This window comes from Xiphophorus maculatus, chromosome 4 (genome assembly GCF_002775205.1).
Source record: "Xiphophorus maculatus strain JP 163 A chromosome 4, X_maculatus-5.0-male, whole genome shotgun sequence".
Taxonomy (NCBI): domain Eukaryota; kingdom Metazoa; phylum Chordata; class Actinopteri; order Cyprinodontiformes; family Poeciliidae; genus Xiphophorus; species Xiphophorus maculatus.
In genome coordinates, this window is record NC_036446.1 from 16,838,214 (window position 1) to 16,854,007 (window position 15,794).

Below are 15,794 nucleotides of genomic sequence, written 5' to 3' on the forward strand. Positions count from 1 at the left end.
TTTTGTAGGTCTTTCTGTTCTGATGTGCCCTGACGCAGTCCAATCTATCACCTGCTTTCAGTTTCTTGCGTAACACAGCAATATAACTGTAACAAGTTCAGCTTGACAGTCAACTATTTAACATGTTCCTGCACTTCTTCCACTAAAGACATAAGTCATGGATTTGTTGAAGGAGACGCATGGCTGTTTTTACAAGTTGATACAAAAGAAAAACCTCTTGACGACAAACTTTTAAAATGTATTATTTATTTACTCCCTAGACTTTCTTATGGATACAGTTTGACATACAGTTCGTTATCTACTGACACAGTTTTGTCATCAGTCGTGAAACTGATGCTTGGAGAAATTATTTAAAGTCCAAACATGAGAGATGGGTGATTGACGGATTCAAGAGGCTTTTATAAACATAGAAGAACTGAATGTGCTGGAGAACCCAGACAGACAATAGAAAAAAAGATCAAAGCACCAAAGAAACTTTTTAAAACAGCCAAAATAACATCACTAGAGACTAAACTGAAAGACAAAGTGTATAGACGGAAAAAGAGAGAGAGGGAGCGACAAGGTTATGTATACACTGTCCGGATGACAAGACGCAGGTGGAAACGATGAATACTATTGCAAGAACTGAAAGCACAGGAGAAAAGAAACACTCCTAAAATAAAAGAGGGATTGAAGTGAACAATACTAAGTACAAAAAGAACCAAACAGAATAAACTGAACAGCCAGCAACAAAATGATTTGAACACGTGCATTTCAGTCAGACGATGTGATATGGAAGACTCATGTTGACAACAAAAGCTCTGAGGTTCTCCCTGTAGCTTTGAGGTTCTCATGGAAAAATGTCTAATTGACAAAGATTCAAGTTTGTGGAAAGTTTTTTTTTTTTTTTTTCTTTTCTTTTCTCTCCACCCTGGAGACTAAGTGTCTAATCAGTTTATATACAAGACAGATGCTGACCTGAGTGCAGTTTTACCATCTGCAATGCAGCCTCTTGTAGATCCTACAATCTAATGTTGATGTGTAGACAATGTTTGATGTGCTAAATATATTGAAGGGACATCTTTTAATTACAGCTGAGTGTTATGGAAAAACCTGTGCTCTCTGTCAGACACATGTTTCTGTCTTTTTTTTTTTTGGACAATGTTTGTTAAAGGCAAGAGTGTTTTGTTCTTCCAAGCCTGGGTTTTCTTTTCATTTTCTTGGTAGATGTCCAAAACTCACTGGTAGTCATCTAACATTGGCATCTATAAGTGTTGAAACAGGGCTGGCCATCAAAAGTACGCTGTGCATGTTTGCTTACGGACAATATTATCAGAGGAAAGCCAGAGGTTCAACTAAAGTTGGTCTGTGTCTTTAGCTTGCATCAGGCAGAAGTTTTAAGTGAGAACAAAAATGATTCAATCCTGTAAAAATTCTGCTCAGCTGTGAGACAAACTGAGATACTGATGCTCCTTTCCTCTCCACGGGAACAGGCATCTTCCATGTGAGTGGTAGGGGAAAAAACAAAACCAGTTTGACTTTATGCCTGTTTTCCCATGGAACCCATTCTGTAACAGGAAATTTACCATTAGTAAACTGAGAAACCGTTTGTCTTGATCTATGAATAATTATGAGAACACAACTGTACATTTTGGAAGATATCTTGCATCGCAAAATTAATAATTCTTGTGAATTATTTGGCATTTGTTATGCATCTTTGTGTTTTTCATTTTGCTTGTCTGCAATGGTAAAACTCAAACAGTGGTTGGGTTGCAGTTTTGTCCCAGGGGAATGCCTTTGCGTTTGTGTACACAGGTGCTGTCCGTCCTTTCACTCTTTGCTGACACTTGTCACACAACTGCAAAGCTTTCTAATGCGCATATGTAATTATGTTGCTCTAAAACACTACAACTACTCATTATATTGTTTGGATTTTGACCCAAATTCTGCATTGTGGGACACTTGAAAGGCTACAGAAGAGAAAATCAACACACACATCTCTGCCTTGTCTCAGCAAACACAGCTGTTTCATCAGGCCCATATCACTCCTCTCTGTCTGGACTCTCTTGGTCAAACAAACCCAGCAGGTCAGTGCAGTGGTGAGTTTATGTTAAACTCTGCAATCCAAGCACTGATTTGGAGCTCAAAGATTGCTCTGGTTGGCTGTGAACTCTGATGTTGATGTATTTTAATCAAAATTCCCTGCCTGTGAAAATGTCAGCCGAAGCTTACAAGTGTGTAAATTGTGGCTGCAATCATTTTTCACTGTAGCCAACTGGAAAATACAATAATGTAATTATTTCACAGAGATGAGTTTACAACTGGCATAAATCTTAACTAATTGAGTGAAGTTTCTCTGCCATATCTTTCCAGTTTAACAGCTGTAAACGTCTGTGTTTACACAATTGTAATCTTAAATGTTTTTAAAATATTAAAGAAAAAATTCTAAAATTGACCACCAGGTGGTGCTGTAGCCTAAATATGACTTGTTTACTTCAATAGCTTGAAAAGAAGGTCATGCTGACAAAAGCCTTTGCGAGGCAAACCAGCACAGACGGAACACAAACTATTCACACAATTTTTGTTGGGGTGGGGTAACGTTGAGGGGCCTAGCTGACCTTGGACGACCTAAAGATGAACTTGCATTAATCTTTTAAATGCCAGCAGGACAAACAGCTGTTAGCAAAACATCTGGTGGAACTCCAAGTCTGCTGAGCTCATCATGCAAACTACTTCTTAGTACAGCGATTCTAAGAATGGTGATAAACAGTACTATAAAAAGCATTGTTGTGATTGTGTGCTGAAGGTGGAGTGTCAGGTAGGAGTTTCTTAAAGAGACAGAGGCCCAAATTCTTTTTATGTTATTATTGATATATGCACTTTTGTAACAACTGAAAGTGACACATTTACTTGAGTGTGCTGTAAAATGGCTCTATGTATCATTTTATAGCACAGTGGACTCCTTTTAAAATATTAATCATCAATAAATAGGGGTTAATCTGCAGCAATGCAACCAACATTGTATTCTGTCAAGGTGAAAAAATTATTTTTTCACCTTGACAGAATACAACACAATACAATACAACCAGCTAAAGTTTTTTAGCTGAAAATTTAAGCTTCAGCTAAAAGTGAAGCTTAAATTTTAAGCAGTCAACCTTTACCCAAAGTTATATCATGACTTTTTGAAAAACTAAAGCTGGGGCCTTCTGAGCTTCTCATCAGAATGAGGATCTCAGTTATATGAGGGTAGCTTGCAAGAGAGTCACTGCTCCTCTGCGCTGAGAGGAGTTGACTGAGGCTGTCGGACATCAGGATCTCATGGGTTTCTTCCTTTGGAGGTTGTCCAGGCACATTACCCCACTGGGACGTGATGTAGAACTTGCTGGAGGGACAAAATATTTATCCACTGTGGCCTTGGAGCAGCTTCAGGTTGATCCAGAATGAGCTGGAAAGTAGGCCTGGGGTAGAAGTGCGTCCTGTTTTCTCTCTTGAAAGTGTTACCACTGTGAAACAATGTTGAACAAGTGGAAGACAATGGATGTATAAATAGATGGATTTTATTCAGGGTTTAGTTCTGTGATGTCCATTATTTCCATTACTTTTTAGTGCCATTAATTTCACTCATGGGTACTAGGCTGGGCTTATTCTTAATATTTGACCACAGAACATTAGACTATTTTGCTAGCATTTAGTCCGAAGACTCAGATTTTGGTAAAAACATAAATTCTCAATTTCTCTATATTAAAAGAGAATTCTCTTTTAATATAGAGAAGTTATGTTGTCCGTTTTGTGTGTATAAAGAGGCAGTTAAGGGAGATTAAAAGTAAACTATTTCCTAGTGTTCATTTATAAAATTAATCTTTTGAAAATGTCAAATAACAGCATTTTAGCGCCCTCTGCTGGACAACACAGTTCACTTCAGTTCAGTGACTCCAATATCAGAAATACTCTTTTCCTCTTTTTTTTCTTGATGATATTCTAAATATGATCAGTTCAGTTGTTTGATTCCTGCCCGTATTTGAAACTTCACTTTTCAAATTTATTTTAAAAAAGCAATATATATATATTTTAAAACATTAGTTAAATAAATGCTAGCTGGAGTAAGCAACTTGTTTATTTCTAGGTGTTTTTGTTTCATTATTGAGTTTGTGGTTGAGTCTCTATGTGCCTGTTTGTGTTACTCTGAAGGCCTTGTAGGACTCCACTCGTCCTTCAGTTGAATTGTTGCTTCCTCAACAGGTGTTTACTTGTAGCGGACATAGACCTCTGGTACAACGTGGGCACATTGGCAGCCTCTCCATGGCTGGACACCTCAGTGCCAGTCTGTGTGGGCAGCAGGACGACGGTAAGACCTGACAGAAAAATCATCATCAGTCATTGCTTTTAGTGTGGCGTTCAGTGTTAAGTAACCACAAATGTCAGAAAATTCTTATAAAATATAGAGGAAGGCATATTTGTTACGTTGATATTTAAACAGTGAATTTTACTAGACCTTTGTTCAAAATAAAATTATCAGCTGGTGAAATATTGTTTCCATTTAAGTGCCAAGAGATACTTACTAGTTGAAGCCCGGGAGCTCAGAGGTGAAGGTGGCAGGAGAAGGTCGGAGGTCATTCTGACGCTCACAGTTCAGGATACTGCCTAAAAGTCGTAGGAAACAAATCCAACTATAAATGAAGACCACCATTCATTTAAGAAATTTTAATATTGATTTTATAATTATAGTGCAGTGTTTCCTACCGGCACCCTGCCATTGATTTGTTGCTGTTCCCTCTCCAAGCAGCATCTCCTGCAGCAGGCTGTCCAGTCTGGCTTCACCCAGCAACTTTGCCAAATGGAGCGTTTCCACCATCTGCCAGGAAACACTCTGCAGAGCAGGAAGAATCAGCAGAAGTTCTCCTAACCTTCCTCTCTGATCACACGTCGCTTCCTCTAGTAGAACGTGGGCCTGGAGACGCAAATATCTGATCACCTGAGAGTTCTCCAGGCCTGGACAGTCTGAAAATACAAGGATAGTTAAACTTAGGTGTAATAAGAGATTAAAGCAAAAAAGAAAAAAGGTTTTTCATAAAACTACTTTAAAAGTTGAACTTGCTAAGGTTCACACAAACATGTAATTTGAGAATTCAACTTTGAGAGCTTTTTCTACAGGTCTCCTTAAAATGTCAGACCAGTCAAAATAACATCTTGATCCAGTTGGTTCCATTAAATCTCCAAATGTAAATATTATCTTATCATCTTAGTGCCTTTGCTGATTGAGAATATCAGAAAGTTTTGAATTAATCCGTAATTGTCTCGATTAATTCAAAACAGATCAAGTTTGGAATTAATCTGTAATTGTCTAAAATTGTCAAATCTTTGACAATTTAATTTTTGTCAACTCTTGAGTGTAAGCTTTTATTCAATAGAATGATTTAAAGTGATAACAGACCCAGTTTGAATTGTCGTAAGATGCTTACATTTAAGACCAACCAAGAAACAAGCAATCTCTTAAAAGATAATGAAACAACCTTAAAGGAGCAGTAATTTGATACAGCGGTTTTTATTTGCATTTTATTAAAATGTCATGCCCAGTTTTTAATACCTTCTCAATATACGAACATACGAACGTTGGAATTTCAGCAATCATTCTTGTTACATTTGCTGACCATCTTTTGCATGTTTCCACTGGTATTTTGATGAATTAGTTTTGTTGATAATCTCCAAGTTTTCGAAGCTTCACACTGAGTTTGAACTCCCTCTATAGATTCTCTAGCAGATTTTAGTCAGGACTCTGGTAGGGTCCAACCAAAATGATAATATTACGATTCAGAAGAAACCTATCGGTGAAATTAAACCTAAAATCTAAACAATTAAATCTGCCAGACCTATGACTGGTTCAGTTGGTTCAGAGACTTTGAATTTATTTTCTTTGCTCTGATATAAAACTCTTTTACTCAGACTTTCCAGAGAGTGATATAGATTGTAATTTAAGTAATATTATTACTGTTTCAATGTGGTGTCATTAAAACCTCCCCTTTTGGTATCAATTTATGGAGTAAAATTAATGTTATCCGTGTTAGATGTTTGTGTATTTCATTGACTGTTAACAAGTGGTAGATAGATCTCATCTTAATGAACAATGCATTTATTATTAATGAGTCACTATTTCCTGCTAAATTTTCTAATGATCTCAGAAGTGTTCATAGTAGTGTTGCACATAAATAAATCCAAATCCTGAGGAATACACAAAAGTGTCCTTTACTTCGATATAAATGGCAAAGATTGTTCAATAGAAAGATCAAAACTATCTCCAGTGTCAAATCAGTGGAATATATTTTATATTTGTAAGCAATTTCAAAGGATTTTCCAAAAGCTTATCAGTAATTCCACCCATACAGTTTAGCGTTATCCTGCTGTGAGGTTTATGAATCAAGGTATGATATGTTTAAATCATTGTCACTGACTAACTTTGTAGAACAAAGAGAAATCATTGTGGCAATTCGTTTGTCGTTCTTTGGGTCTTCACTCTACCTCTGATCTGAGGTCCTTCTACTCCAAGGACCTCAGATCAGCATGTCATTAATCTCAGCAGGCAGCCAAATCTGCCTGAAAGTCAAGAACTTCAACATATCCAAATGTTTTACTCCTAAAATCCAGTTTAGCCACACCACTCAGAAGGATATCTGGGGGAAAACGACAAGAATATAAATAGACCTCAACTGAAAATGACTTCTGTTCTTGTGATGCCACAGAAAGTTTTGGTAGATAAATTGTAACACACAAATTGAGAGAGGTATGAGCTGACCTGGGGCAAAGAAAACTATGGATCTGAGGCAAGCAAACTCTTTGTCTGTAATGTCCAGTTCCCTGAGAGGCTTGACGAGCTCCTCCTGGATTCTGATAGCCACTCTGGACACTTCCAACTCAGCTCCTCTCAGGGGGATCACAAAGTCGTTGCCTGATTAAGAAACAAAACATACATAATCGGAACAATTTCTGCAGAAATAGATGGCGTTCAAACAGTTTATTTTACCTAAAAGAATGACGTCATTATAGGGTAGCGATCGTCTTGCTGCCCCCAGAATCAGATGTTCAGCAGAATGGGTTCGTAGAAGAGTTACCTACAAATGGACATAGATGTAGGTTTCATATTTTAAATGGAAGCTGCTGCAATTTGGTTATTCACTGAGCCTGTAAGCTAAGCGATTGTTTATTGATTCTGCTTCATATATATGTAGAGCACCTTTTAGTATCAAAGCACTTTGAATAAATGAAAGCTCTTCTCACCCTGTCATCTATGTGAAGGCTGCAAAATTCTGGGATATGTTTGGCCCATTCCACCAGCAGGAGGAGCTGTTGCTTCATTGATTCAAACACGTCTCCGACACAGGCTGTTTTCTTGGTGCTGATATCATGACTCTGAGGTGAGAACAGAACAAGAAGCTAAGAACAAAAAGCAACCCTGAATAATGTAACAGTGGTCAAGGGGTCTAACACTTATGCAGGTACATCAGTTTTCTTTAAATATATTTTTATTTCGATCTTTTCAAAACTGGGTTTCAAACAGCAGCATCAAAATCTGCTTTCTTGCTTAAGTAGAAAATAAAAACAGACTCCTTTAAACTTTTTTCTCATTAAAAATACGGCAAAATCCATGTAGTTTTTCAATTGAACACATTGTACAATACAATCTTATAAATTGCCAACTAATGCCTAATGAATTGTTCTTATTAAATTAAATCAATTTAAATTTAATTAAGGTTTGCTTGATTCAGTGCCATTTATTTCTATTCATTCCCTATTTGGATTGAGTTGTACATTGATTTAATTGGTTTGAGTAGGAGAACTGTGAAGGCAGGAGATTTAAGGATATAAAAATGGTCAAATCCAGGCTTTACCTTTGTGACTAGCTACCATTTGTAAGTGCTTCAATTCCAAGGGTAAATATGGATTTAGAATAACCTACATTACAAGTTATCTAATTAAAATGAGCTTTTATTGAGTTGATAGAAGTATTTCAGTAATTTATGTTTTTGTTCCGTTAGTGGGCAACAAAGCCTGCTGTAGAATCAGTAGAAACTGATCTAAGTGGGAAAAAGTTTGACCTTGAGCTGACTGGTGTTTCTCTTAGCATGTCATGCTACATTGTCATCTTCCTACAGTAACCCAGAACGGAGAGACAGAAAACAAAGATCGTCTTTCACAATTTACTCGGCAACCATACCACAAGCTCCTTTCACACATACATCAGTAATGATAATAAAAGAAAGTCTTCGCTTCATATGTAGATTTTTGTTAAAAATGTTGCATTCCTCAAATGATGTTTGGTATGTAAGAAAACGGTTTGTCTTCTTCAAAATCAACTCTTAAGGGCTTCTAGTTGTTTTTTTTTTCTATGCATTCCTTTTGAATGTTAAAAACGCATATCTGGTTGTTATTATGTACTTGAAGGCAAAATACCTCAATGCCAGACCTCTTGGTACATCAAATGGGCCATGATTAGAAGAGGTCCCTGTGCAATTTTGTCCTTTAGTTCAATTAGGAGTAACTAAATCCAACCCGAGGAGAGTCTGTCTAAAATGTAATCCAAGATTTTTTCATCTCTGACCTTCACCTAAGTTATTCTCAGAAACAGAAAGGGATCATTTAGCAGTCACGAAAAAGGGAAGTATCAGTATTCATCACAGATAATCTGAGATCCTAAGCAGTGTGTTACCTGTTGCACGCTGTTCTCCGCCTGCAGCAACACGTTGATGGACAGAGTTCCTACTGGTTGTCCCTTGACTCTGTGGGGGTTGATGCAGTCTCTCTCATTCTGAACAGCTGGATATCAAAACAAGGAGAGTTTCTTAAGAAAAGTTCATTAGTTCCTTCATATATAGCCTCTCTCTTCTACACCCTTCAACACCCTGTTAAAGAAGCGTCCTTATTGAACTTTGTCTATCCTCAGGTTACACTAAGATGCTGTTGATTCTGGGTAACAACATAAACCACAAAAGGAAAGTTCTTTCTTTTATAAAACTGCTCATTTTTGAAGTACTGATTTCTTTTTTCTTCTTCTAGCAGTTCATATCTACACTGTTGTGGATTTTTACAGCCTGTCAGGTATGTATGAGACAGCTGTCTATCTTATCATTATTTTGAACAAAACAGGTATTACTACTGTGCATGAACTCAGCCAGCTGCATGGCTTGCAGCAAAAAAGGTCATGGGTTCAAATCTATACTGGGAGTCAAGTTTGCATGTTCTCCCAATGCAGTACCCTGGCCTCTCCCCAGTTCAGAAATGTGCATGTTGGGCTAACTTCTCTATATTAGGATGAGTGACTGTGTGTGTGCATTGTTGTTTGTAGTGTATGTTATTATTTTTGCTCTGTGATGGACTGGCAGCATGTCCAACATGTCCTCTACCTCTCACCCAATAACCGCTAAAGATGAACACCAACCCTGCCATTGTAAGCCAGTATAAACAATGATGAATAGACAATAGCTATTCACTTTCAGAAAATTGATAGAAATTTGTAACTGCAATATCACTCAGTTGATATAATTAGCCATTTTCATGTACTAATAATGAACAAAGAAGACTGGAATAATGTCGAGAGAAAGGCAAAACATCTGATTTGTACAGCCTACGTCATTTTCTCATTGTCCTCTGTGTGTGCAGACAGAGTTAATCATACGAGACTAAAATGTACACTAATATACAAATATAAAAATACATGAAGTCTGAATCAAAACCCAAAATCAACAGTGGGTTGTGACTGTAAAACCTAGATGCTCTTTGCATCTTTATGCAGTTCATTCAAAGCGGTGAATCTCTCCTGCTTTGAGTTTGTCAGATACAATCATTGAGACACATTCACTGGACTCAAGTGATTTCTAGACTCTTGGGATCAATTGACTGGACCTTTGTTGAATTAGATCAGTCACTTTAAAGGTGGTGAATATACATGCAATTACTTAGTTTTTGTTTTGTTATCATTTTGTAGAATTAGATTTCACTTTGACATTGTTTTTTGTCATGTCAAAGGTCAATTTTGTTGATGACAATTGATTTGTAAAAAAACAAAAAATAGTAAACACCTAAAGGGGTGAATACTTTTTATAGAAACTGTAAGATATCAAACAGTTATAAATATCCTTCACATAGTTTCAGATAGTGTTTGAATCAAGTTCTGATGTGTAATTGTCTTAAACATGTCGTCTTCAACAGCTAATTACAGAAGCTTCTGACAATGAAATTAGAGCATCATCTGCTGCTCTTGAAGCAATATCATATTTCCTGATTAATTTTATGTACAGCTCATTATAAACAGCACCCTGGATGGCCTCAGACTGATTTCAGTAAGTCTACAAAGTCAAACACACAACGACGTCCCACAGTAATCATTCATCAGAGGCTTAGAAAACACATTAATCAAGCTACATGTGAAAGTAAATGAGCTGTTGGCCACCTTTGAGCTTTACTGACATTTTCTATTTAATTCTAAAGGATTTTTTGTGGGTCAGCAGTTAAGTCCAGATTTTGAGCAAACGGTTACAACATGCTCAAAGGTGAAGTATGAAACTCCACCACGGTGGAGACTTGTGCATTGCTTTACCGCAGCTGTGCTTCAAGCTCAACTCAGAAGTAATGCTGCAGCATGTTATGGAAATCAGGCAAATTAGTACAGATTTAAATTTTTGCCTCTGGCCTTCACTTCAAAGTGTTGGGAAAACATTATTCCAGGAAAATGCAAACCAAATATTAGTCCATGCTAAGGAATTTTAATTATTCATGTGTGGACAATAGACCTTTTCTCTCTGCATATGTGTCAGTCAGTGAATGATGAGGCTAATGATATGCAATGCACACAAAAATGTGCACTTACAAAAATGAACAATAACATGTTAAAGATCAAAATGTTTTCCTTTTGTTCATTTGAAACAAATCTTAATTGATTTAAACACACACATTTAAACAAGGGAATTATAATAGGAAACAATTATGCAAGCTTTTTTGGTTTAATTAAAATATGCTGTCTGAATACTGAAGGTAACTTGTCTATTTCTAAAAAAAAAAAGAGGTTCTGACCTTCCTTTCTCATTCCAGCCTTGAAACATTTCCGCAGTCTGCAGTAACGACACTGGTTCCTTTTGTCTTTGTCCACAACACATTGCCGGTTGAACCTGAAAATGTACACCATGTTGAAGCATGTGAACATATTTAGAGTTGTTACAAGTGACGACAACATCATTCTGACTTGTACTGTAATTACAATTCAGTTAATTTATATAGAGCAGATTAATTTTACAAGACACTTTATAATTTAATCAAGGTAAGGTGGCATCAATTTGTTAACCCCCCCCTCCAAAAAACTTTGATTTAAGGAAATCAGACAGTTTTCATTGAGCTGTTAATTTCCAATGCTTTCAACTACAGACAGAAATGTTAATTATTTTACTGGACATAAATATTGTCACAAGGGAAAGAGAAAAACTCCAGTTTAGCAGGAAGAAACATCCAGCAGAACCTGGCTCGGTGTGAGCACCCTTCAACTTTATGACCAGCTGACTTTGTGCTGTACTATAAGTAGGATCACAAAGGAAAACGGTAACTGTTTCTAAATGATGGCCATATCAATTACATTGAAAAGATCTGGATTTATATAAAAGGGTTAACATTTAACTAAATTATATAAAATGCCTTGAGATGAAATCTATTTTTATATTTTTGAGCCATGCAAATAAACCCTTTTTTTCATCTGTGTGTATGTACACGTGTACGTATGTCTGAGCCATCCCTAGATATGGATGGCTCAAACATTGTGCCTCCCATTTCTCAAAGTCTTATATAAAAACAGTTTTGGTCATGGAGAGTATGAGTTTATTTGATTTTATGGGTTTATAGTTTCAATTATTTGCAATTTCTCTAGGGTTCATGTATGCGTCTGTTCTTTCAGGGCTACTTATGTAATCAGCTCCATTAAAAATATAGAGACCACTTGGATGTTGTACAATGACACTTTAGTTTTTACTTTTAAAGTCTCCAACATTGACTCCAGTGACATCAGCTTTGACACTTTATTAAACTTAACTAGTTTCCTCCTGGAGCCACTAAAGCCTTTGTGAAACTTTTACAGCGTAAGAAGTGGGGCTCCCCGGCACCTCTAATCAGAGTTTAACATGGTTTCATATTGGATATTCTGGGTTTTCTGTGCCAAAGCAAACATTTTGGTATGATGAAACTTACCTGCAGTTGTATGTTTGGTTGCTGCGAATGCTCCTCCTGAAGAATCCCTTGCAGCCATCACAGCTAGACGCACCGTAGTGTTTACCCGTGGCTCTGTCTGCACATATGAAGCAATGACTCCCACCACCATAGGTCAGGGAAGCTGACAACATGGACACTGACTCTGGTGCAGCTGCAGATTATAAAATAGCAGAGAAAAACAATCCCAGGCTAATGATTGAGCTACTTATAGTAAACATGCCTAAGGGAGAAAAACTAAACAACTTTGCTCCAGAGGCATTTCTGTCACAACCTCCTGAGAATATCAGCTGTGTTAAAACCAAACAGACTCCAGGATGGAGATTATATCTCTTGATCCCTCTCTCATCAATTAGGGCACATTAATTCTAATCTCCCCTCTGTGGAAACCAACACCTGTATGCAGGGGTATGACTTCAGAACACCAGAATCATCTGGCCGTTGTTTTATCGTCCAGTTTGGTTGAGTGTGATGATATTAAAAGCAGGGTTATACAGTTTGAAGACTTATCACTGCTTTGAGTGTGAATGCCAAGGGCCCTCTGAGGAGCTCTGCCAGTTATTACTCAGGAGGAGAAGGAAACTCCCCATTTAATTAAAACAGCTAGAGGTCAATGTGAAGCAAAGTCCAGCACTCTCCTTTGGCTAATTTTACTACGGGCAGGCAGACCTCCCTTCCATGTTGCTCTAAAGCGCACGCTGCCAGTGTTTGACTGCTGCTGTGGAGACTGTACAGACCCCAGGCAATAATGTCTGCAAATTGCACACTTCGTTTAAGCAGATGAGGCAGCTGGGGATTACGATTTAACAAGGAAAAGGCTTTCTGTGGTCAAAGATCAGTTAGATTGAATTAAGAGATTAGAATACGTTCGCCTCGCAGTTATATGGATTTGAAGAGCAGCCTGGTGATAAAAGCGCTCCACTTAAGACAGAAGAGAAAGAGCCTGAATCAGCTCCGCAGAGGCTTAATTGAAAGAAGGATTTTCAGATCATTGAAGATTTATGAAATGTAAACTAATATTGACTTGAAATTACGTGTTGATGCGTAATGTATTTTGCCTCGCAAAACATTCTTGGACCTGAAACTTTCTGCCACGTCTCAACCACAAACTTAGTTATTATTATTTTATCTGATGGACAAACAAATTAGGTCATAATTGTAGTGGGGGAAAATTTTATTTATTTATTTTTTCGCAACTAAAAAGTGTAGTGAGCATATGAAATTAGCCACTCAACTAAATGCCTTCTTACATCACCTAATTAGTAAATAAAATCCACATTTGTGTACAATTTTATAAGACCATTTACAGCTTCTCTGTGAAAACTCCATGAAGACCAAAGAAACACAACAAACAGGCCATGTCAGAGGAAATGAAATGGGCGTGATCATGCATGCAGAATGCAGTAGTGAAGAAAACAACACGTCACACTGAACACACCATCCCCACCGTGAAACATGGTGTTGGCAGCATCCACTCGTGGAAATACTTTTCAACAGCAGGACAGAGAAACAGCTTCGAGATGCTATGGCGATAAACGTGGCAATATTTGAAGGGAACCTGTTAAATGTTTGATAATTGCTTTAAACATACATCCAAAGCTACAGTGCGATAGACTGAATCATACTCGTGTGTTAAAATAACCCAAAGATCAGACACAAATTCCAAGGAGAATATCTGAAAAGATTTGAAAATTAACTTCTCGGTCATCTATTTTGCAAAGGTGTATTGGCAAAATGTGCATTTTCTAGTTGTGCAAAGCTGGTACTGTACTTCCTTCAGACAGTTTCATCTGCAATTTTTTTTTTGAACAATGTATTCTTTTCACCTCAAATTTGTAATCATAAATTACATTGCACTGTTCTCTAATACAAATTTCTAACAAAAGGCATTGTTTGTGGCTATAATGTGAGGAAATAAAAAAAAATGTTGTTAGAATATTTTGTCACCAACTGATTTGTAAGAAGACTGCATATTTCGAGCAAGAGCACAAACTAGATTTTACCTGTGAGTAGAAATGTTCTAGGCTCAATTGTCTACTGCAGCAAAGAAGATTGATAGTAAACATGGTTATGTGTAGAAACTCCACCTGAGAAAACAGAAAGCTTACACGTTTGTTTAGATAAAAACAGAATGATCATACCTGTTGCATTTCCAGGTAGTGGAATCAGAAGGGAACTGTTAAAGTCTTCAGTGGCTGCTGCAAGAATGATTGTCCCAGGAAGCTTCATGGTTCAGATGGTTTGATGGGTTTCAAGGCTGATCTGCAAAACTCGACCAGTGTCAGTGAGGTTATTCACTCAGTTCAGTGCCTCTTTCTCACTGGTCTTAATCATCAGTTCAGGCTCTTTCCTTTATTTTTAAAATCTTCTCAGGGAGCGTCTAGTGCTATAGTGCAACTCCAAATGTTCTTTTGGTGAGTTGAGGAGCTTCCTCTGCGATGTCCCACTTTCCTTGACCTTAGTGCTGAAATTTGGTCCACTGTTTGTTTACTTTTTTCACATGAGTTACACAAATAAAGGGGAAAGTTCGAAGACAGATAAGAGTTTCCATGAGGACAACGAGCAGATAAACATATGTGACAAAGACCCGTCGGTGGTATGAGGCAACTCGATGATTCTTGGTCTTTTTTTTGTTGTTTTTTTATTGTAGGATTTTAAAACATCAATAAAGTCAAAAAAGCACCCAATGGTTGCCTGCTGGGATGTTTTCTTTTATTGAATTTTAGCTGAAAATCTTACTGGGATTCTCTTAGCTTGAGTAATCAATATCACACTCAGGAGTTTTTTACACAAGCAAACAAATACAGCATTAGACTGTTGAGAAGAGCGTTTCTGATGTCTGATTAACCTTTTTGTTTTATCTCTGAGGAATGACAAAAATGCCTCCTTGCAGGGGGTGCATGTGACATTTGTTTAAAGTGGATAGCTTTCTCTTTTTCTTCCACTGATAAAGGTATTTTAGCTCCATGATAGTGAAAAGCTTTTGTTAATCTCGACTCATAAGCATATCTTTGCTAGAATTGATCAACACAGAAGTCTCTGGCTGCTGTGATTCAAGTAACTCGTCTTTTTTCCTGAAATTTGAGATGCATGATTGCAACTACAAAAATACTTTAGATTACAGGCTAAGACAGATGTATATAATGCAGTTGTAGTTATGTTTGCTGCTGTGATGGAAGGTATCTTTATGGGATTTAAAAATTGGCTATATATAAAAAAAAAATTTAATTGCATGAATACACTCGAATAATTTTCCTTCAGCTTCAGCAAGGAATTAACAAATTTTAACATAAATTTAAAAATGAAAAGCTCCGCATAACCCCAAATGCAGCATCAATAAAAATATTATCTATTTAACGAAAAGCAAATAAAAACAAGAAAGTTTAACAGACTGATCTCTTTTTTTTAAATCCCCCCACCCCCTCACACACAAATTATAACAAATTATACGTCACTCCACATATGAGCTTCCCAAGTGATGAAATCCATCATACTTTAGTATAATAGGATTTCCTGGGTGAGTGGTACTCTTTCCTTCAATGTCATGCTAGGCCGCAGGTCAGACCTCCCCTGGCAGTGGC

General features: G+C 37.1%; 1 protein-coding gene across 6 annotated transcripts; it reads right to left on the reverse strand.

Annotated features, from left to right (window-relative positions):
- Positions 1-1,123: 1,123 nt before the first annotated feature.
- Positions 1,124-14,652, reverse strand: LOC102220711 (hepatocyte nuclear factor 4-beta-like). Of its 6 annotated transcripts, none has more exons than XM_023332976.1 (11): positions 14,355-14,443; positions 14,217-14,250; positions 12,196-12,367; positions 11,038-11,132; positions 8,678-8,784; positions 7,249-7,380; positions 6,995-7,082; positions 6,767-6,919; positions 4,720-4,977; positions 4,539-4,620; positions 1,124-4,331 (listed from the first exon to the last, which is right to left on the reverse strand). In XM_023332976.1, coding segments are annotated over exons 3-11 (1,068 nt in total). In that variant the 5' UTR covers positions 12,348-12,367; positions 14,217-14,250; positions 14,355-14,443; the 3' UTR covers positions 1,124-4,330. The 6 variants fall into 6 exon arrangements, 5 of the variants coding, with proteins under 5 accessions (XP_023188744.1, XP_023188742.1, XP_023188743.1 ...); XM_023332974.1 differs by having other exon boundaries at positions 14,217-14,247; positions 14,355-14,398; XR_002752682.1 differs by lacking the exon at positions 14,217-14,250 and having other exon boundaries at positions 4,539-4,616; positions 14,355-14,652.
- Between the last annotated feature and the right edge of the window lie 1,142 nt (positions 14,653-15,794).

What these genes read in the sequence shown, in the direction of transcription:
- LOC102220711 (XM_023332973.1), bottom strand. Translation starts at nt 14,442, where the DNA reads ATGAAGCTTCCTGGGACAATCATTCTTGCAGCAGCCACTGAAGACTTT. An exon ending in AACCAAACATACAACTGCAG is followed by an intron (nt 11,133 to 12,195) that starts GTAAGTTTCATC and finishes GTACATTTTCAG; the next exon opens with GTTCAACCGGCAATGTGTTG. An exon ending in GCCTTCACATAGATGACAGG is followed by an intron (nt 7,083 to 7,248) that starts GTGAGAAGAGCT and finishes GTCCATTTGTAG; the next exon opens with GTAACTCTTCTACGAACCCA.